At 35.5% G+C, this 23742-nt stretch overlaps 1 protein-coding gene across 1 annotated transcript in view; it reads right to left on the reverse strand.

The window, feature by feature from the left end:
* Window positions 1-1634: 1634 nt before the first annotated feature.
* The window catches only part of LOC109049192 (vesicular, overexpressed in cancer, prosurvival protein 1-like), a 34287-nt gene continuing 12179 nt past the window's right edge, over window positions 1635-23742 (reverse strand). Inside the window, exons 2-5 of the mRNA XM_042751880.1 lie at window positions 22155-22195; window positions 11208-11285; window positions 9708-9841; window positions 1635-3927 (exon numbers count right to left, since the gene is read on the reverse strand). Coding sequence (XP_042607814.1) covers window positions 3719-3927; window positions 9708-9841; window positions 11208-11285; window positions 22155-22195 — 462 coding nt within the window. The 3' untranslated portion in view covers window positions 1635-3718. The remainder of the gene's footprint in view (window positions 3928-9707; window positions 9842-11207; window positions 11286-22154; window positions 22196-23742) is intronic.

Raw genomic sequence — 23742 nt, forward strand, 5'->3', positions numbered from 1 at the left:
CGTGTAATCATCCACGTCACTCCAAATCCAGAGGCAGATGTCTGACACCGTACAGTTTCACAGCTGGCCTTGACACCCTGAAGCGGGTGTGATTTGAACACCTCTTCAACCACCAGTTCAGGAGAGTAAAACAAAACCCAGACTGATCTGAACAGAAAACAAACTCCAACATTAGCAGATGGGCTCAGTCGCTCTTTGCATAGTTCAGCTTCAAACGAAACCATGAACAATGGACCACAACGACAAAAACAACACTTTCAATGCAGGTCTTGAATGTACTTGAAATGTACCCAAACCTACTGATGCTTTACGTGTTTTTCAGTCAGTATTAGGCCTCACCAGGAGTTAAATAATGTGTGTAAATAATGCAATAAATGTACTTTCTTATCCAGTCTGTGGAGTTTTGTGTTAACATTGTCATCCCAAAGGTTCACAGTCACAACATCAAGAATAGGACACAGCCAGCATTCAATATATTGATCGTACGAATCAAGTATGCAAAATATGTAACTTTAAAGTCAGTTTTTTTCTCTCTCTCTCTTCACACTCTGTTCCAAGCAATTCACATGTTGAATTAATATTAAGCACATTTAAATAAAAACTTCAGGATCACATTCACATTTACTAGAAATGGTCTCCAAATCAGTCTAATTTGATATATATGCCCCCCCCCCCCCCCCCCCCCCCCAAAAAAAAAAGCAATATTGTTCTTGATAATATTATTCATAATGTTCTTAATGGACTTAATTGTAATCACAAAAAAAGGTTCCTTAAAGGGGTCATATGACGTTGCTAAAAATAATATTATTTGGTGAAATGTGTTTATGCAGTTTAAGGTAACTCCCCCCACACACACTATTTTCCACATACTGTACATTATTGTTTCTCCTCTATGCTCCGCCTTCTGAAATGCGTTGATTTTTACAAAGCTCATCAGTCTGAAAAGCGAGGTGTGCTCTGATTGGCCAGCTATCCAGTGCATTGTGATTGGCTGAATACCTCAAGCGTGTGACAGAAATGTTGCCCCTCAACATACTTCAATATGTTGAGGGGCAGAGACGAGACAAAACCAATAACGAGACAAAACCAATAAAACCCATTATAAACGAGGCATTTGCTGCATCCAGTGGGGACATAATTACTGATTATAATGACTTATACTGTGTTTTTACGCGTTGCGTTACGTATCATGCCGCGTAAACATAAAACCATTTCTGCATTTGTGATCTGAGAAAGGACAAACAACAAGCGCTACTCTACAGCTAAAAACTCACGTTTGAATCATCAGTGACAAATTCTTTAAATATGAAAAGTACTTACAGGCTGTGAGTCAGAAGCGGCAGACTGTCCTTGCAAAGTTGGAATTTCCCCACTTTATAGAAACAGACGCCGTATTGTAGTCTACTCTCACAGGAAACAGTCCTCATTCTCTGTAAAATGCGCTGCACACATCTGAATATTTGGGCTGAAGCTGTTCTGGAACAGTGTTGTAAATACAACTTAACCACTGATTCCTATTCTTGAACAACAAAGTAAAAACAAATTCACAAAGAAACACACACACAATGAACAACATAATGCAAAATTTACATCAAGACAAATACAAAATAACTATAATTCACATATGATAAAATCAATTTTTGGCAAATTTTAATTTGCTTTTAGTTTAATTTAATCCAGTGTTTAAATGTGAAACGGACATTAACCAGTGTTGGCAATGTAAATGTGTTTGCTTCACATTTGATCCTTTTCCATGCTAATGAAGAGGCCTGAAACTAGTTAAAGGTCCCCTGAAATGCTTTGAAACACACAGCGTTATTCTATGTGTTGACATCATTTTAACTGAACCAGGAAGACAGGGGGGGACATATCAAGCAGCCACGCCCCTTTTTTAAATAGCCAATAGCGTTCGTTTATACTATAGCTTGGCCCGACCGTTCAGAGCCGTTGAGCTCCGTAAAGCCTCATTTGACAGGGCATGACAGTGGGCGGGCGCTTTGGATTCTAGAGAGCTTTTGATTGGACAGAAGATTGATGAGAAGATGAAGTGCGATGTGATGTCATGAAAATCTGTGATCCGTTTCTGCGGAAGTGAGAGACTGTAAGTTTTGAATGCTTATATCACCTAAATGCGAATTTTGTCATTGTTCTGGGACATACCAGCTTATTCATAACCTTAAGGCTAACACATTAATACTAAAAGCTAAAAAACTTACAGTTTGATTTCATGGGGACTTTAAGAGTTGTTTTCAAGCAGGTGTTGTGGTAAATGCATCACTCCCTCCAAATAACTCCACTGTATTTCTCACTGAGGGTGAATCCTTACTGTTAATCTGCACACATTTCAATGATAATTGTAGTCCAGTAATTCATTTGCACAGATAAATTCAGGAGAAACTAGCAGAGGGCCATTAACAAGAGTGAACTCTCCAACAAAACCAGACATTTAACCCAAAACAAGCTTTTGCAATTTTCTGGCCCATCCACAAAAACGGCACTATGGCTGTAATGAAGCAGAAAAGATGTGAATAAATTTCTCTTTCGCTTGCTGTGAAGAGTTAACATGGCTTCAGTAGACTCAGTCCATGTGAGTTCATCATCTATTTCAGATTAATACCCAGACAAGAGTTTACTGACCCATTAAACCACTCGGACTGGAACAAAAGAACTGCCAAATTCCTGATTGTATGGAAGCCTGTTTCTGCCACAAAAAAAAAAAAAAAAAAAAAAAAAAAATTGCAACAATTCAGACTTTTCAGAACTCAGAATTGTGTGATATGTGAGAAATAAAGTCAGAATTGCAAAATATAAACTCACAAGTCAGACTTTTCTAGCAAGTTGGACTTTTATTTTTTACAGTTGAGAGTTTATATCTCGCAATTCTGGCTTCTTTTCTCATAATTATTAGATATAAACTTGCAATTGCGAGTTATAAAGTCTAATTCAGAGAAAAAAGTATTCTCTTACAATTGTGAGTTTATCTTGTAATTCCGAGTAACATAAAGTCATAATTGTGAAACAAGTCACAATTCTGACTCATTTTGCACTTCTGACACTTTCTAACAATATTGTGAGTTTGTATCACATTTCTGACTTCTTTTCTCAGAATTGTTAGATATAAACTTGCAATTGCGAGTTATCCTGACTAATTCTGACAAAAAAGTATTTTCTTACAAAACTCTTAAAAAAAAGTCGTCAGAATGAAACTTGCAGTTGCAAAATAAAAAGTCAGAATTGCGAGATTATTAAATTACCTTTTCATTTTTATTCAGTGGCTTAAACAGGCTTCCACATGTTTGAGAGGCTCAGGTAACATGATATTCACTGGCTGCAATGTGATAAAACACTCATCTGAGATCAGAATCGGTCTACAGTACGAGACTCCTGCTGTCTGTGTTCTGAAGTGCGGTCGGCCTCAGGATGGATGTCGTGTGTTTCCACGGGCATCTCATCCTGTCCTCTCCTGCCCCTCAAGACCAGCTTCTCAAAGAAAGGAAGTCGAGACTCTCAGTGTCTCCTGCGCTCCGCATCCCGACAGCTTCTTCAAAGCTCTGTCAGGAGAGAAGTCCGTTTCTAATCCCATCAGGACCTTTGCTCTCTTTGTTGCCCCTCCATAGCGCACCAATCAAATGATAAACAAACTGGGAACGGGCAAGAAAGAGCGTCCTGAAAACACACAAACAAAAGCAGAGTTTTGCGAGAGCGTCAGCGGCGTCTCTCACTGTGAGGACTGGCTGTGGCTCTTCTTCTCGGCGTTCCTGAAGACCTGTTCGTAGGAGGGCGGTGGATGATTGCAGTAGGAGGGCGGCGGCGGGTACGAGCTCATCATGTGTGCTGGGGTCGTCTGACCCGGGTAGACCGGGGTCAGGGCCGTCGTCATGGCGCCGTAGGGGTCACCGTAGCTTTGCATGCCCGGCTGCTGGGAGACTGTTGGAGGAACAATAAATGAATTCATCTCAAGGTTTATTGATGTATGAAATGTCAACATGCTGTTACTGGAATACTGCTGGGAAGCTGATATAACACTCATACTGTGTGACAAGCTTATAAAAGTCTAATAAACTAGCAGCATTTAAACTAGAATCTACAGCGTCTTGCTTCATTCATCACACCCAAAGATAAACTGCAGTGCTTTACAACTATAGGACAGGAAGAGCTAAATAAACTTATCACTGCATCTAAACCAACAACATGTTGATTAGATCCTGTACCCACTTAATTACTGAAAGAGTTGTTACCTGTAGCAGAAAAACCGCTTCTCAATATTATTAACTCGTCATTATCTTTAGGTCACGTCCCAAAACCATTCAAGCTGGCGGTTATTAAAGGTCAGCTATTATGCCCCTTTTATCAAGATGTCATTTTGGTCTTGGGTGTCCCCAGAATGTGTCTGTGAAGCCCAAAATACTCAACAGATCATTATTATAACAGCTAGAAAATGTCATTTTTGGGGTGTGTCTAAAAAGAGCTGTTTTGGAGTGTATCGCTTTAAATGCAAATGGGCTGCATATTCCCGCCCCATCTCCAGAAGAGGGTTGTTGGATTTGTAAGTTGCTTTGGTTAAAAGCATCTGCAAAATTAATTATGTTTTAAATATTTTTAATATGCATCATATTTGAAAAGTTTGAGTTTTTTTTTTTTTTTTTTAATAAATAACAACTACCCTACACCAATACAGAATTTATTTATTCAAAAAATATCAACTGTAGTATTGTGAAATATTATTACAACTACCCTATATTTATTATAGACTTATTTTACTTTTGTGACAGATTTATGATTATGTCTGTATTTTCACAGTCCATCTTGATAAAGATGATGGCTTGTGCTAGTCTAATGTTGATGAGATGAAGGAACTGAAGAACAGCCTCAGGACGTCTCCATCAGTGTTTAACCAGATACAGCTCGCTCCTGTGTGCTGGAGGAATACAGGTAAAGGCTTCTGTACCACTGTAGAGTACCAACTTTTCTATTTAATGGCAGATTTACAGAGAACTTTTAGAGCTATTTATTATGTTTTCAAATGAAATATATAATAAAGATTAAGTGCAACTGCAAGAAACTAGACCTCCAGCAGTTCTGGGGACTTTGATTCAGACTCATATTGATGCCAGTTAGGTTTTGTTTTCGTCTTAAAATGGAGCACAATTGAAGCACTTTGTTTTTCAGTTTCACTATCTACTGTAAGATTAATGAGAGGGAGCTTCTCCTTTTGCATGTTAATTTGTCCTCTGAACAAAACTATTTAAGAAATAAAACCCAAGCATTTCCAGTCTTATTCAGATTCTCATTATTCCACTCAAGCAGCAAATATAATGACTCGCTTCATTTTCCCTCAGTACAGAGAGTTTAGAGAGCCAAACTAATGTAATATATTTTCCTATGTTTTAGTGGTTGGAAATAGTTTATTATGAAACTATATAATTGTACAGCAATGTTTTAAAATAAATAATTTGTAAACCTCTTTGCCTTCAATAAGCAACAGGATTGAATTTTTATGATGACTGATGTCAACGGTAAACTATGTACATTATTTAACATGCTGTTTGATTTTGACACATTCATAATAAAAGAAGGAAAGTGTGCAACAATGCAAATAAACTTTTAAATGTGCAACTGTCACATTGTTTACATTGATTATAAAACTCATAAACTTGAGAGCAAATAGAGAAAAACTTTCAGTAGCTAGATTAACAAATAATCACCCTAAATAAATATTCCCTGACAGTTTAATAATAATGACTTTATGAAGTTCTTCACTGATAAAATAGATAACATCAGAAATACAATAACAAATGTAGATTCTACAGCGTCTAATACTTCAGCTTTATCCATCGCACCCAAAGATAAACTGCAGTGCTTTACAACTATAGGACAGGAAGAGCTAAATAAACTTATCACTGCATCTAAACCAACAACATGTTTATTAGATCCTGTACCCACTAAATTACTGAAAAAGTTGTTACCTGTAGCAGAAGAACCGCTTCTCAATATTATTAACTCGTCGTTATCTTTATGTAACATCCCAAAACCATTCAAGCTGGCGGTTATTAAGCCTCTTATTAAGAAACCACAACTAGATCCTAGTGAACTGGCAAATTACAGACCCATTTCAAATCTTCCATTTATGTCTAAAATTGTAGAAAAAGTTGTGTCTGCTCAATTGTGCTCCTACCTGCAAAAAAAATGATCTCTATGAAGTATTTCAGTCGGGTTTCAGGCCCCATCATAGCACAAAATAATGCACTTGTTAAAATTACAAATGACTTGCTTCTTGCGTCAGACAAGGCTGCATCTCATTGCTAGTTTTACTTGATCTTAGTGCTGCGTTCGACACCATAGATCACGACATACTCATAGATCGATTACAAAACTATACAGGTATCCAAGGGCAGGCTTTAAGATGGTTTAGATCCTACCCCTCCGATCGCTACCACTTTGTTTATTTAAATGGGGAGTCATCTCATTTATCACCAGTAAAATATGGAGTGCCACAAGGATCTGTCCTAGGTCCTCTGCTATTTTCAATATACATGTTGCCCCTTGGTAATATCATTAGAAAATACGGGATTAGTTTCCACTGTTATGCTGATGACCTTGACATAGTCACCACTGATAAACTACTAAATGTAATTCAGAAACGTAAATTTTCTGTGAAGCTGCTTTGCAACGACTTGTATTGTAAAAAGCAAAAAATAATTTATTAATCATTTATTAGCCCTCTGTATTAGCCTTTAACTCTATCAAAGCTGCCAACTAAAACCTGGTTAATTTCACTTGGTAGCCATGCCACATCACAGCTCAAGTACCAAGTATGAGCTTGGCATGTCTGCTTTTGACTCTGACGCTTGTCTTCTAGAGTTCTGTGCATTACTGTAAGCTGTTTTTGCAAACTGAGAAAATAACCCTGATTATTCCTTTAAAGATCCAAATTACACCCTTATTTTGCTGCCAACTGAAGCAACAATTGATATGATGGCGTGTGACGCATCGAATGCATGAAAACATCGAGCAGCACCGTGCACCAGCTTACAAAATAGGTTGTTGGAAACACTGTTTACTCCATCTATTGAGAACAGCAGGGCGTTGCTGGCCATATGTTGGCGACATATCTGCTCACACACCAGAATGGCTCATTTGCAATTTTCTGCTGGTTTGGCACAGAGATGGGAAATAAATCAAGTCTGTGGTGAAGTGCCAACCTTGGCTCTGAGCAAGAGCCGACTAATAATAACTGCCTGTTACCGACTGTAATAGTGAGCAAGAATTCGCTCTGTCTTTCCCAACCTTGTTTGGCTCGGTTAAAGGACAAATTGTAAGATGAGGGACATATTTTATAGCAGCAGCAGCATAATCAGGGAGAGGTGTGTCCTGTCACAGCTTCCCAATACAACATCAGGCTCCGTTCCAAACCCACTGATCTGTTTACACGCGCAGCACCCTGACCTCATTATACACTCATCAGAAACACTCTACCATATGTAGCAATTAGAATTAATGATTCAAAAAAACAACAACACTCCTCCACAAGACTCCAAAAACACTCACAGAGGCTGCAGTTAGCAAAAACAAATAAATAAAATAATAATAATAATAATAATAAAAAAAAATAAAAATAAAAAGCTTGCAAAAACTTTTCAAAATATTTTAAAATAATAAAATAATTTTGTAGTCACCATCTTAATTTAGCATTCACAATCAAGGATTCATCAAACCAATCAAACTTTTCATTACAAACTAAACAAAATATTTATAAATCAAACAAAAAATTCACCCAAAAACTTTCCATTTCTAATGTTACAAAATATTTCTATTTCAAATAAATGCTGTTCTTTTGAACTTTCTATTAATCTGTGAATCCTGAAAAATAAAATGTATCACAGTTTCCACAAAAATATTGTGCAGCACAACTGTGTTCAACATTGATAATAATCAGAAATGTTTCTTGAGCAGCAAATCATCATATTAGAATGATTTCTGAAGATCATGTGACACTGAAGACTGGAGTAATGATGCTGAAAATACAGCTGCACATCACAGAAATAAATTACAGTTTAACAGATATTCACACAGAAAACAGCTGTTTTACTTTATAATAATTTTTCACAATTTTATACTGTATTTTTGATCAAATAAAATCATATTGTGTAAAATCAGTATCTTCAATTTAGGTTGTGCTTAATTTCGTTGTCTACTAGAGTAGCCTATGAAGTAAATGTGCACCTTATTTACTGTCTTAATAGAAGTTCCTTATTCTCTTATTATGTATGATTGATCAGTTCACATTTAAAGAAGAAAGATATATTCATCTTGTAGTCTTTCATCTGTAATGTAATAACTTGCTATTCCTCAGAAATGACTTTTTCTTTCGCCTGCTTGAGTTTAACGAGCGCCTGCCTGCTGTTTCAAGAGGAACACCCACTTTTCACAACGCAGGCCATTCCTGCTGGACATAATGAAGTGCCACACTACATTCTTCTCCTGGAATCTCCTGTACTGCTGTAAACTTGTCACATAATGCTGTTTCCTTTCTATCTGAAGCAGTGGTTCCGTGGATAAGTGTATGTCCTGATATCATTTCCCCTCTCTTAGCCCTACTCTTCCTTGACTGCATTATGAATAAAGGCACAAGATCTGCCAAAATGCAGTTCCAGTCTAGGCAGGACTTGCACTCTGTTATAGTAGAGCTGGAACTATTTTTTTTCTTTCTTTTTTATCAGTTAATTTAAATGTAAAACTTCACCATGATTTATATATATATATATATATAGAGAGAGAGAGAGAGAGAGAGAGAGAGAGGGAGGGGAAATGCGGTTTTAAAATCAAGTTATTAGTAAATATTACAATTAGACACACTGACAATATGTCCTTGATAACAGCTGAGAAAACAGTAATCCGAATGCATGAGGAACCGCTCACGTGTGACATACAACATACCGCTTTTCACACAGAATTTTTGCATTAAAAAAACACAAGACGCAGACAGTGTAATAAGAGTTGAGATGCGAGATGAACTTCTTTATCTCAAGCGCCATGTTTGAACGGTGTTTCACGTGCAATGGTCAGACAGGTCCATAAAATGCACTTTTAGACAAAAGCAGTAGAAAGCTGTGCAGATGCAGTGCTGTGTGTCTGATATCTGATGTTTGCGTGAAAGCTGCTGCAGTTTTCATTCTCTGTTAATAATCACTGCTGCTGCTCTTAGACTTTTATACTTTAAATTGCCTTTTGATTTGATCCCTAAAACTGAATGCCTACGTTTTGGCTAAGAAATGTTATTTATATTAATTATAGGATATGTTTGAGACAAGTTTGTGCAATATTTGCCTTCATATTTCATGCATCCTTTCTGCAAACATATTTAACAAGTAATTTGTTTTACGTTTACAGTATGCTGAACTTCATGTGTTCTGCACTTGGAACAAAACTTTCTTCAGTCAGATGGTTTTGTAAGTTTTTAAGAAATCTGCTACTTGAATCATGTTTAAATTACGATAAGACAACTACATAAGCCTTAAAAAAAAGAAGAAGAACAACAGAAAAACATCAGAATCATGATCTTGAATCGGTCAAATCTTCTGGAAAAAGAAGAAGACAGACAATATTTTTGGCCATATTGCTCTGCCCTACACTTAGGCTTTGGCTGATGATGATGATGATGATGGTGATGATGATGGTGATGATGATGATGATGGTGTGACGCTGACCTGGCGAGCTGACCGGGTGTCTGGTGAAGGACACGTTGAAGGCGGGCTCCTCGCTGAGCACTGACGGATACATCCTCCGGCGAATGAAGAAGCCCGCTCCGCAGCAGAAGAGCACGCCCATCATCAGCAGCAGCCTATGAGAGAGCAGACACACACGACTGACACAACCGCCATCCAATCACACGCCAGCTGCTGCACATCACCCACAAACAGCAGATATTACAGTTCTATACTGTTTCATTGAAGTGCTAAATAAGAAGGGGTCAGAGATGAAGTGTCCCAGTTTGCTGTCTTCATCAAATGAAGCTTACAAAAAAAGTAACACATAGCTTCAAACCACTTAAAAAATAAAAATAAAATGTAAAGAATACAGCTGAAATATTACATCATCATTCAGAGTATCAGATATATTTGTGACCCTGGAGCACAAAACCAGTCATAAGGTTAAATTTTATAAAACTGAGATTTCTACATCATCTGAAGCTGAATAAATGATCTCTCCATTGATGTGTGGTTTGTTAGGAGGACAATATTTGTCTGAGATACAACTATTTGAAAAATCTGGAATCTGAGGGTGCAAAAAAAATCTAAATATTGAAAAAATCATCTTTAAAGTTGTTCAAATTAGCAATGCATATTACTAATCAAAAATTAAGTTTTGATATATTTACAGTAGGACATTTAGAAAATATGTTCATGGAACATGATCTTTACTTAATATCCTAATGATTTTTGTCATAAAAGAGAAATGTATAATTGTGACTCATACAATGTATTGTTGTCTATTGCTACCAATATACCTGTGCTACTGATGACTGCTTCTGTGCTGCAGGGACACATTTAAGTAAAAATAAAACTCTTATTCTAGCCTGTATTCTTGCTGTCAAATGGGAAAAACCTGGTGGTTTGAAGGATTTAAAAAGTGGCAAAGATTAAAAATGATAATTCATGAGTATTTTAAGGCTGAACAGTGATTCTTAAAGACAGTATTTTAATCTATTACTAGTCATCTAATGATTCTTGGTATAGTTTTTTGGTATGTGATCTATTATTACACAGACTGACATTTTAGTGGGTGTAAATGCTTTATATCTTTTCATGAATAATTGTAACCTGATTTAAAATGCATTATGTAGGTTTGTTTTTCATGTGCATTATACTTTTTAAAGGTTTAACAACAAGTATTATAATGTATTACAATTGTAGTTACAATTATTCATGAGATCATACAATACATTATAAGGTGCATTACAAGGCATAAGTAATGCACTGAAACTACTTTTATAATGCATTATATATAAAGGCTTGGAGTAGTGTTATAAAAACACTAGTTCAGTTTTTCAACTTCAAAATTTTACATTCAAGTCAGTGTAACTTGCTGTTTTATAATTATTTGAGAAATTCACTGCCAATTTCTGGGTGAAACGAGTAAATCTTACAGTCAATGAAAAATAAAATAAAGTAATAATGTATAAAAGAAGAAGTAAAGGCCATTCTTACCAGAAATACCAGAGTCTCTGGATGGAAAGCGCTCGGACGCAGCAGCGAGTCCCACAGCATTCCTCATACGAGCGACATCTGCGGAGAGAAACCATGAAGAAGAAAAGATGCAATCAGTTCATTTCCAACCATCGATGCCATCTGATTCACAGAAAACATGAACAATGATGAATGAAGCAGCGCTGAACTGGAATGAAAACAGACACAAGATGAACGATCACAGACGACTCTCCACAGCAGCTGCAGTATCTGCAAACCTTTCATACATTTTGTGCAACTTTAAACAGTTCAGAATCCTGCAGCGATCAGAGGCGTCACCTCACAGTTCTTCTGCAATCAAACCACACACCGCTGGTGACACTGAGTGAAGAACAGACTCACATTCATCACAACGCGATCTTTCCAACTGAAGAACAGGGATTTTCATTTTGTGATTGTGTTATAATGAAGAGCAATTAAAAATGAGTTGAGCCGATGTTATTAGTGGCAGAATGTGGCAGTAATGACCAATAAAACATGATTCTACTATATGGAAATGTTATTATAAAATATATATTATCGTTTTTATTACAAGAATTATTTATTGCATTAAACATTATAATACATACATGAAGGCACAATATCTATCTATCTATCTACTTTTAAGTCCCTTTTGCTCATACAAAACTGCATTTATTTGATCAACATATAGTAAAAATTGTGAAATATTATTACAATGTAAAACAGCTGTTTTCTGTGTGAATCTCTGTTAAAGTGTAATTTATTTCTGTGATGCACAGCTGTATTTTCAGCATCATTACTCCAGTCTTCAGTGTCACATGATCATTAGTTGTGTTCCTATAGTTCTGGAGAAAACACAATCTGATCAGCATTATCAGAGCAGCAGGCTGTTCTCCTTCAGGTCCCGTGGCGAAGTACGTGCTACCGGTTTCAGATAACAGGACAGCAAAAGTCATTCCTCTTTGGTGTGAAAACATCAGCGAGTATGAGCACTGAACGGACAGTGATGTCAAAGGATGAATCCAGTATTTGTTTTAATTCTGAGCTTTTCTAAATGGTGTGATTTATGCAGCTTCTGCTAAACAGGGAATCATTTCAGAGCAAACTTAAAGCCCCGCGCATGAGAAGAGACAGAAGTGTGCTGATTTGCAGTTTAATGCCGGTTTCTTCAGTGACTTCTGTCCCGTCACATCAAACAGAGATCAGCTGGAGCTCTTCAGGAAGAATCAAAGGCCACTTTAGCAGAGCTTCAGCTCGACAGCAGCACTAATGACCGAGACTCACTAATCAAAGCAGAGGAAGGACCGTCTCAGCAGATAAAACCCTGCTCATATAGACTTCTGCGAAAGCCAAGAGCAGTCCAAATCCTGAACAAGCACTTCATATGTTCAGCTCTGTATTCTGTGAAGGACAGCATGTTCCTCTAAAGAACACTGAAAGCACTACACCCTTTTTCCAAGCTGTGCCATATTGTGAAACGAGAAATAAATGAGCCCATCAGAACCACTGAGATCTATTAGCATACTTAATGGGCCATTTATGAGGAGCCAGCGGGAGGAGAAGGAGATTATTACCATCAGAGGAGCAGCATCACCTCCGTCTGCAACAATACATCCATCAGAAAAGACACAGTGTTTAATGCCAACCAGGGTAATGTAATTATTGATTTAATGATTTCATACCATACAGGATGAAAGAAAGATCTAATATAATCTCACTTTAAATATATACAAGCCAAACATTCGGGGGAAGTTGTTTTTTTTTTTGGGGGGGGGACAAAATCAAGAATTTTATTCATTAAGGATGCATTAAATTGATCAAAAGTGACACTGAAGACTGGAGTAATGATGCAGTACATCACAGCACTTCATTACATTTGAACATATAAGTGTCTCTGCAGCACAGAAGCAGTCATCAGTAGCACAGGTATATTTGTAGCAATAGACAACAATACATTGTATGAGTCACAATTATACATTTCTCTTTTATGCCAAAAATCATTAGGATATTAAGAAAGATCATGTTCCATGAAGATATTTAGTAAATGTACTACTGTAAATATATCAAAACTTAATTTTTGATTAGTAATATGCATTGCTAAGAACTTCATTTGAACAACTTTAAAGATGATTTTCTCAATATTTAGATTTTTTTGCTCCCTCAGATTCCAGATTTTCAAATAGTTGTATCTCAGACAAATATTGTACTATCATAACAAACCACACATCAATGGAGAGATTATTTATTCAGCTTTCAGATGATGCATGAATCTCAATTTCAAAAAATTGACACTTAAGACTGGTTTTGTGCTCCAGGGTCACATATTCACATAGAAAACTTTTATTACAATTTAAATCTGACAAAGATACTAAATGCATCATCATAAACGTACTATCTTTGTTTAAATCTATATTGTCTGCTAAATATTCTTTTTGTGTGTGTCCTGCGGGTGGGGGGTTAACTTGATAATCTCCTGAATCCCTACATAATGGAATATGATTGTGATTTATATGCTGCAGACATATCATTATTTATTCATTTATTTATCACTATAAAATGGGACTTCATTTCTGGCATGCCATAGCACTGTAATTTCTATTATTCTGTTTCAGTGGTTATCTCATCTGTTCTGTTCTGTGCAGTGAAGGTTCGTCTCGGCTATAATAATACATCACTATTACATCATTCATAACTAATTCATATGAACTGAATCTGTAGCCCGTGTGTTTCTGCATCTGCATATAGTGGCTATTCTGAAAACAGAATAAACAGACTTAAACAGTCTGCTTCAAATACGCCAATACGTGTAAAACAGTTTTATTTATTACATTTAAAATATCGCTGCATCTCAGAGAATTATAAAGGAGTGTATGTGTTAAACAAAAAGAAAACTCTTTAAAAAAAAATGTGTAAACAATCACAAAATACACTAAAACACAAAATTAAAAAATTAATTAAATAAAACATTAAATAAAAAAAAAAAAAAAAAAAAAATATTAATAATTTGTTGTCATACAAAGGTAAAATTATTTGATTTAAGGAAAAAAAATATGTTTAATTTATTTATTTATTTGTATACATGTTTCTGCACATATTTGCCTTGATTTTGGGAGACAACATTTTTTCAAAAATGTTCACATATCACATTTAAAATATTGCTGGCCCTGTTCAAAATAATAGTAGGTTATATTATTATTTTTGTATTTTATTTATTTATTGCTGTAGGTGTTTTGTTACTAATGAATCACACCATGCAAGCTTTGTGTAAATAGAAGCCAATCAAGTCAGAGTCTCAGCCGGCGTCCTGCTGAAAGCATCAATGTAATCTAAATCTAATGTCACAGAGACGTCTTTAACAATGAATTCTCTCAGGGCCTAATGGATTGGAATAGACTGTGATTTACGTAAATTATAGGACTATCTCAGCGTGTGTCAGACAGTTTACCAGAGCGAAATATACCACTTATCAGTCCTGAGGTGAGCAGACGCTGCTCTGTTCTGTGCTGGTATTAACCTTCACCTGTCTGTGAGTCAGGACACTGCAGTGTTGGACAGTTCAGCTTCACAGAAGGCAGTTCTGACCCCAAGCTCTTCATATCTGAGAGAATGACAGGACTTCAAGCACGAGTCGAGATGTCAGAGCTGATTTTCAGCAAACCTCACGCTTTCAGTCACACAAACTGAAAGGATCCTAAATAAATCCTGTAATTTGAATGACTAAGCAACAGCAACAAAACTGCAATTGACTAAATATAGTATAGTTAATATGTAACCACATTTTTGTTTATGATTGAAATGTACACCACCGTTCAAAAGTTTGGGATCAGAATGATTTTTAATGTTTCTTTAGCTGCATTTATTTGATGAAAAATACAGGAAGAAATGTGATATTGTGAAATATTATTATGATGTAAAATAACGTTTTTCTATTTTAATATACATTAAAATCTAATTTGTTCCTGTGATGCAAAGCTGAATTTCCAGCATCATTACAGTGTTATTATGGATTATAGACTCTATGTATTTGAGTTAAAAGCGTCTTAATGCTGGATTTGTTTCATCTTTTGTCTTCTCCAGATGTGAACTGATGGACTGGAGTGCTGTGGATTACTTGTGGATTATTGTGATGTTTTTATCAGCTGTTTGGACTCTCATTCTGACGGCACCCATTCACTGCAGAGCATCCATTGCTGAGACACTGATGCAATGCTACATTTCTACAAACTTGATGAAGAAACAAACTCATCCTGATCTGGGATGAACTGAAGGTGAGCACATTTTTTATCTAGTGTTCATTTCTGGCTGATCTCTTCCTTCAATATTTCAAAGAGATCGTGTAAATAACATAATTCTTCTTGTGAGCAGAGTCCAGTGTTTGATGTAGAGAATGAAAATAACCCTGTCCCCTACAGTTGTCTGAGCTTGAAAGTTGATGCAGTGACAGGTCAATATGTTTCTGTGACTGCAGCGTTACGCTTCAGCGCTTGAACTGTGATGTTGATGGATGGTGTTTGCATTGCTTTGATTAAGATGTTAAAAACCCATTCATCCAAATGGAGAAACACAAGAGTTTAAAAAACAGTTCACCACCAAAACAAGAATTTCACCAAAATTAATTGAGCATAAATCCTTCCTTCAGAGAATGTGCAAACTTCCCTGCGCCACAAAATGATTTGAGCATGAAATTTTCCTTTAGAAATTTGATAAATAAAAATTATAATTAATGCTGCTTGTGCTCGTCTGACATATTCTTACTCAGTAGACTTAAACACATTTAGACAATATATAATCTTGTTTTTGACACTGTAATATAAAATCCGATTCTTGTGACCCATTGGCATGCTGGGTAAATACTACTGCCACAATGGATGCTGAAGCAGATAACTAACCATTGATGATGACCTTTCAACAGAGCATCTGTAATTGAAGGTCCTAATTACCAGCACACTTTAAAAGTGTCTGCCCTTTGATTTAACGAGCGTAACCGTCCGCATTGAGCTTCTGATGTTTACTGCAAGTCTTAGTTCAGTGAGGTGTGAAGCAGCTCTGACAACAGTCACACTGCTCAAACATTAATTATCAGAAGAAACAAACAAACAAAAACATTATAAAATAAGTATTTTTTCAAATGAATAATAAAAAAAAACAAAAACAATAAAAATTACAATAAAAATAAAAAAAAACCAGCACTTCATCAATAAAAAGCTGACTCATAACTTCAGTCATTTCTTAAATCCTCACAGATTCAGTTTTTATGCTTCCACACAGAATCTTTCCTTGTCACACAGTTTCTGAAAGCTGTCACTCAAACAGCAGAAGCACACACCACATCTACAAAACCATACACTAATCATCAGCCTTTGACTCAGTTTTCAATTTAATAAAACACTTTTTGTAAAACACAACACACAGTTCTCTGTGTAACACACACACATCTAACAGGAATTAATATTATGGCAAAGCTGTTCGCAAATGTTTGCTTTTGAGATGTGTTTGTGATATTTTGAAAGCAGTGCTTCATTCTGCAAGAGATGAGAGGCATTTTACATTTTGTGTGCAGTTCTTGGATTTCTGTGTAATGTTTTGAAAAAAGAGGCAACGTTTTGAAAATAGTTTGTGTAAGCGGTTGAAAAAAGCCACTGCTTCAGCTCACAATAACACAAACACTCCATCCCGTACATCCAAGCAGAAAACGCTCGGCTCTGACTCCTCTAGTACTGCCTGTTCTTGTTTGGCAGAACAAGTTAAAGGATGGTAGGTGATTTGGTTCAGAAACAATTTTTGATATGCTGGTTGAAAGTCTCTTCACATCCCTGAATGTATTCATATCGTCTGCGGAAGCCAAGGACCATAAAATGTTCTCCAATCATCGTCATCAGCACCTTCATTACACCATTGCAGAACAAACAAGAATGTTACAAATGTGTTATTATTGTAATATAGTATGCTAGCTTCTCTATTCTTTTTATTGTTTTATATTGTTAAATAACAAAAAGCAAAAAAAGGCATCTAACTCTAGATTGCTCTGTTCTTTTTCTGTTCTGTTTTCTTTTTATTTATTATATAATAAAAAAAACTAGTGCTGTCAAACGATTAATCGCATCCAAAAAATGTTTACATAATATCTGTGTGTGTTCTGTGTATATTTATTATGTATATACAAATACACACAACTACATATTTTGAAAATATTTACATGCATTTAAATGTCTATATTTATATTAATTTAATTTATATTATAAATATATTTAATATATAAAAATAACATATTTTTGAAATATATATTTATATTTACATAATAAATACACACAGTACACATACATATATTAAACAAAGTTATAAAAGTTATAAACAAAAACTTTTATTTTGGATGCGATTAATCACAATTAATTGTTTGACAGCATTAAAAAAAAACGCTGCGTGTACTGCATTAGTCTAACTGAGACTTGTTATAGCACTTGTATATCACTGCTCTTTTGTTGATTTTGATTGCTTCTGTCGTCCTCATTTGAAGTCACTTTGGATAAAAGTATCTGCTAAACGACTAAATGTTAATGTAATATACTGCACTCTGTACTGTAGTGTTTTGTCACCGGTGAAAGAGACATGAGTTAATCTCTCATCGTGTCACTGGTTAGCCTCTGCTCTATCTGTGTGTGGTCATGTGATTTGAGGGGGTGTGGCTTTGGAGAGTGATTAATACGGAGGGTGGGATCTTATGTTTTTTAAGCTGGCTTGTTATTGTTAGCCTCTCTAAATTGCATGATCACACACAAACACTGAGGAGCACAGAAACTTCTTGTCAAAACAGCTCTGCAACTTTACAGCTTCGATACTGAATCACTACATTAAATAAGCTACATTATTTTGAAGCAAATAAACTCACAGTTTTTTTGTTTGTAGATATTGTAGATACACGCAGATGCAGGTAATTCTCTCTCTCTCTCTCGCTCTCTCTCTCAATCAATTATTCAAATTATTGGTATAATTCATTCAAATAAATGTGAAGATCTGCTTCACCTATGTGTCTGATTTGAAGTGTGCAGAATGCCGTACGAGCTGTCACTGATGAAAATAACCATTATTTGTACCCTTCTGGTCAAATATTACAATGCAAACATCATTAACGGATTTTACTTGTCAATGCTGGCAAATGACCATGGTATAGGAGGAATACGCACGGCTAGCTGTGCATTCAACTATTTTAATGCACTCGGTGGTTAATGTCGGTGGTTCTTTGCTTCCACGTTGTGCATTAAAATCATTTAATGTACAGCCAGCCGTGTAATATCCCTTACATTTGATAACAGCACAATTACAATACTAATATGTATATATATAATTTTTTGCTTTCAAACATTAAACCATAGAGCTTTTATTTTTGTGCAAACTGCATAAAAACCTCTCTTTAGAAATGCTTCTGTTTTGTTGGCAACAGATTCATAAACGCATGATACAAACTAGGGAAGAACATATCCAGCATAATTAAAGTGCTCAATCCACATCCTCAAAAACAAGAGCGTTAGATAACGAGCCTTAAAAAAGAGAATAAACCCAGCAGAACTAACTGAACCTGAAGTCAAGTCTTGATTGTGACGGGCAGTGGAGAGCTCTCAGCCGCTGTCTCATGAGCTCCAGTCAACGGTCCGAATCAAGCGCTCAGACTGGCCTTCATTAGCCATTCTTCAACCTCACATAACTGATCCAGCGGATGAGCCAGCTTCCCTCCTGCCTCCATCGGGACATGCTCACTGAAGTGCAGAGAGAAATTAAAATCACCATAACAAATCTACAATGAACAAAAAATAATTGCACTAAAAATAATGACATTTATCTCATTTATAATAATGCACAGTGATATTTCAGAACATTTAGAAACTAAATTAAACTGTATTGCATGAGGTTAGTGTATAGTGAATTTCTAAAGTAATCTGTTGAATTCTACTGTACTGAATTCCCCAATTTAATGTCATCAATAGCAAGTCTAAATGCATGCAATGCCATGTTGACAGGATCGTCTATGAAGCATGCAAGACTGTGTCCAGGCACACTGAAAGTCTTCATAAATAATAAAGAAGGCCATGTCAATATTTACAGCCGCTCAAAGAAAACTTATGATCTATACTTAAAAAGTGGCACGCACCATATAAGCCATATAACGGCTATAAAACAGAGACTGCACGAAATATTGAACACATAGAGTTAGAATTTACTTCTATGAAAGAGCAGCTCAGAGAAGGGTTTCTTTAAGCCTTTAATCTTTCAGGAGGGATGGAGACAGGGACAGAAAGCTGAATCATCAGAAATAACAGTCTGCTTGCCACGATTTGCCTGTAAACATCTACAGCTTGGGAGGAAATACATTCACTGCCTTAAAAACTAAGAAAGAAGTGTGTTTGAAGTTTAATAGCTTAAGGAGAAACGTTTAGAAATTACTTCAGCAACTTAATCAAGGGATTACTTCATTTATAAGGGCAATACACATTAACTGACATTTCTGTAAAGGTGCCAGTATTAGCCAACAGACTAATTTTTAACTGTAGTCCTTTGGCCAGACATTAACGATGCCATAAAAACATTAAAACACCCCCCACTCTTCTGTAATGACAGGAGAGTGAGTAGATAATGCCAACAAAAGTATCTATTTATTTATTTATTTATTTATTTGTAAAATGTCTTTAGAAAATATTTTTGGATGCAAGATATCTGATCATAAATAAAAGATAAATCGATTTAAAATAAAATCTAAATCAAGATGTGTATTCTTTTGTGTATTCTTGTGTGAAGTAAAACAAAGATTAATGGGGTTTTGTTTTAAAAGAATATAGTACTTCAGGCTTTTTTGTTGTTGTTGTTTTTATTCAAAATTTCATGTTTAATTCAATGTGTTACTCATCATTTCTTTGTAATTATTTGTGAAATTCACAAGCAATTTCTCAGTGAAAATGGTTTCACCATCTATTTGTCAGAAGTGTGGTTGTTTACTGTGAAATTACTGTTTGGGGTCAGTAAGATTTTGTTGTTGTCTTTTAAATAAATGAATACATTTATTCATCAAGGATGCAGTAAATTGATCAAATATGACAGTAAAGACTTTCTAATGTTAGAAAAGAGGAATCACAGCATGCAATGGTCAAAGCTGTCAGCTCGAATCAGAATCGTTAGAAAGGCCTGGTCTGTGTAGATTTCCAGTGCATTCTTCTTTCTTAAAGACATTCTTTCAGACAGTGGAATATTGGACTCTTATGTTCTTATAAATGAGTAGAAACCCTTTATTAGATATTTATAACCATTTCACCATTAGAGCTCCTTTGATCTATAGCTGACATTTACATTACATTTACGCATTTAGCAGACGCTTTTATCCAAAGCGACTTACATTGCATTCAGGCTAACAATTTTTACCTAACATGTGTTCCCGGGGAATCGAACCCACAGCCTTTTGCGCTGCTAACGCAATGCTCTACCACTGAGCCTGTATTAAATCCATGACATGTTTAGATGAAACAAAATTTAACAATTTAAATATTTATAAATTACAACACAGAAAGATAACCTGATAAAAAAATATTCAAATTAAACACACTAACAAAAAGAATTACATCACTGTGTGATTACGTAAACAAACTAGTGAACTGAAACACACTGCCCAAAAGAATCAGTCTGAGGCTCTGGATCACAGGTAACAATGTGGTCAGTAATGTTCGGTTTCTTGCACAGACCAATCGTTTCACTTCATAAGACCTCAATATATCATCAGGAGCCATGGGTATTCATTTTGCGTTGCCTGATATGCTTTTTTGACTCTCAAAGGGATGGTGACCATTGACTTGCATTTTATGAATCATCAAGGCCTATGCTTTCAGCTAAATATCTTCTTTACTGTTTTACTGAAGAACAAAAGTCAGCTACATCTTGAATGGTCTGAGGGTGAGTGAATTAACAGCAAATCTTCTTCAATTTTGGGTAAACTATCCCTTTAATCTGAGTTCAAACACAACATGACTAATCTGAGCTCAGCAGGAAACACAAAGGTCACAGCCATCAAACGGCCAAACGACCTTAAGACAGGTTTTCCTCTGCGTTCGCTGTCATTCAAAGGTGCCAATCATTCAACAGAAAACAGACACCCAGTGCAGAAGAACCAGAGAGGAATCAAAATTCAGGCAAAATTTCAGTGTGTCAGGTTATGTGATGGGTTTGCTGTCTCACATGGATGTGCTTTATCTGCACACCACAATGCAAAGCCATGCAGTCACATCCCCAAATGAACACTGCTGCAGGCATTACAGCAGGACACATTCAGAGATGAAAGCAGGCCAACAGGATGTTCCATTTGGCTTGTTACAAACAGAAAGAACATGCAGCATTATAATTGCAGGCCTGCCGATGAACTGCTCACAGACTCCCAATGGGACACAACATCCAGCCCAGAGCTCTTAAAGAGACAGCTCCACATTTATCATCATTCCGTCACTGTTCCAAACCTGTAGGGACTTTCTTGTACTAGCTGCTCTTTTACATGAGTACAATACATGGGACTGGAGCCTTCAAGCTTCAGATTTTGTTTTTATAACTTTCCACTTGATCATTTTCTGTGAGGCACTTTTTCTTGACATTATATAATTATTAAAAATAAAATATTAAATATGAATACAACAATATTTATTATTATTATTATTATTATTATTTGTTTTAATTTATTATTTTCTTAATATCCAATCATACAAATGAAAAAAAAAGAATCAAATTCACATTTAATAATTTGCATAACATTTTAAAAAGCTTAAAAAAGGCATGTAATGACATCTGAGTTGTAATGCATGCTGATGGTGTTGAGTAAACGTTAGAGGTTATAAAAACAGAAAAAAAAAGAAAAAAAGAAAAACACTGTAGGCAGATGTTGAGAAAGTGTCAGAGAAAGAGAAAAAAAGTGATTGTACTTACATGAAATAGATGGGGTATCCTCCTTCAAAATACCAGCAGTACTTCTCACCTCAAAAAAAATACAAAAAAAATAAAAAAAAAAATAAAAAAAAAAAAACAAACAAATACATAAAGATTAAGATACATCTAATTTACAATTATAAATTATCTCTAGACAATGTTCTGAAAAATGTTACAAAATGATTATTATTTTAATCAAATTTACCACATCCTGGGTAAATCAGCTACATATACGCATGTTTTGCATCCGGATTTGCAGTGGCTCTAAAAGGTTCCTGGACACTAAAGTCACACTTAAAAATGTCTGAATGTCATTGTAGCAGATGCAAAATATCAAAGCAGAGGCTGACATTACGACAGACAAGCACACGCTGTAAATCTGGTGTCCTCGGTGAGGCGGTCGCTCTCAGAAGAACCAAAAGAACATCCTCTGGCTTAAGAGCTCATCGATTCAAGAGGCAGGAACTCTTCACAAACAGCACAAATCAAACAAACCGCAGATAAATAAGCTCAAGAGTCGATCGCTAGCTCATGCTCTAGCAGCCCTTACAGATTGAGAGCGTACAAAATGAGAGTTCTTTTGTACATTCAGTGCAATTTACTCATTTCATTGGAAACTTTAGATTTTGCTGAACAATATAAGAAATAGAAAGAAAGAAAAGAACTGTGTTCCGTCCACAGCATCCACAGGTTTTGTATTACTGTGAAATACTCCATTGTTTGCACTGTTTGGTTGTGCACTGACTGAGCCATCACACCAAAATATCTGTTGAGACTCGGTAGATATTGTGCAAAGAAATGTGAAAATCTAATAGAGGCACTGGAGACTTGATGATGAAACCTTCCGGAAATATGAAGGAATTTTCTGTATTTTCTATATATCCAGATAAAGTCCTGCCAGAAAATTATCAGTAGGCAACATTTCCATTTTTCTACTGATTTATTTATTATTATTATTCTTTTTTTTTTTAATAATGTATGTGCCTTTCTGCATTATTTATTCCAGTAAATAAAGGCAAAAAGCTACAATTATATATATTAAAAAGATAAAATACAGTATATAGTAATATTATACATGATAATATCAAATATAATATGAAAAGGCATACTATAAAAAAAAAAAAAAAAAACATTACAAAAAAGATCAAAAATGTTTAAATTACTTTTACCACAAAAATCCATAAAAATATTGTGCAGCACAACTGTTTTCAACATTGATAATAATCAGAAATGTTTCCTGAGCAGCAAATCATCATATTAGAATGATTTCTGAAGATCATGTGACACTGAAGACTGGAGTAATGATGCTGAAAATACAGCTGCACATCACAGAAATAAATTACACTTTAACAGAGATTCACACAGAAAAATTTTAAGACTATTTCACAATTTTTACTGTATTTTTGGTCAAATAAATGCAGACTTGGTAAACAGAAGAGACTTCTTTCAAAAACATTAAAAAAAATCTTACCAACCCCAAACTTTTTAACATTATAAACTTTAAATGCAAAACCCCAAATATTAATTTTCTGGCATGTGACTCATCCTGCAGCATTTGTGCGACAGACATGAATGACATATCACACCC

Source organism: Cyprinus carpio, chromosome B24, assembly GCF_018340385.1.
Source record: "Cyprinus carpio isolate SPL01 chromosome B24, ASM1834038v1, whole genome shotgun sequence".
Taxonomy (NCBI): domain Eukaryota; kingdom Metazoa; phylum Chordata; class Actinopteri; order Cypriniformes; family Cyprinidae; genus Cyprinus; species Cyprinus carpio.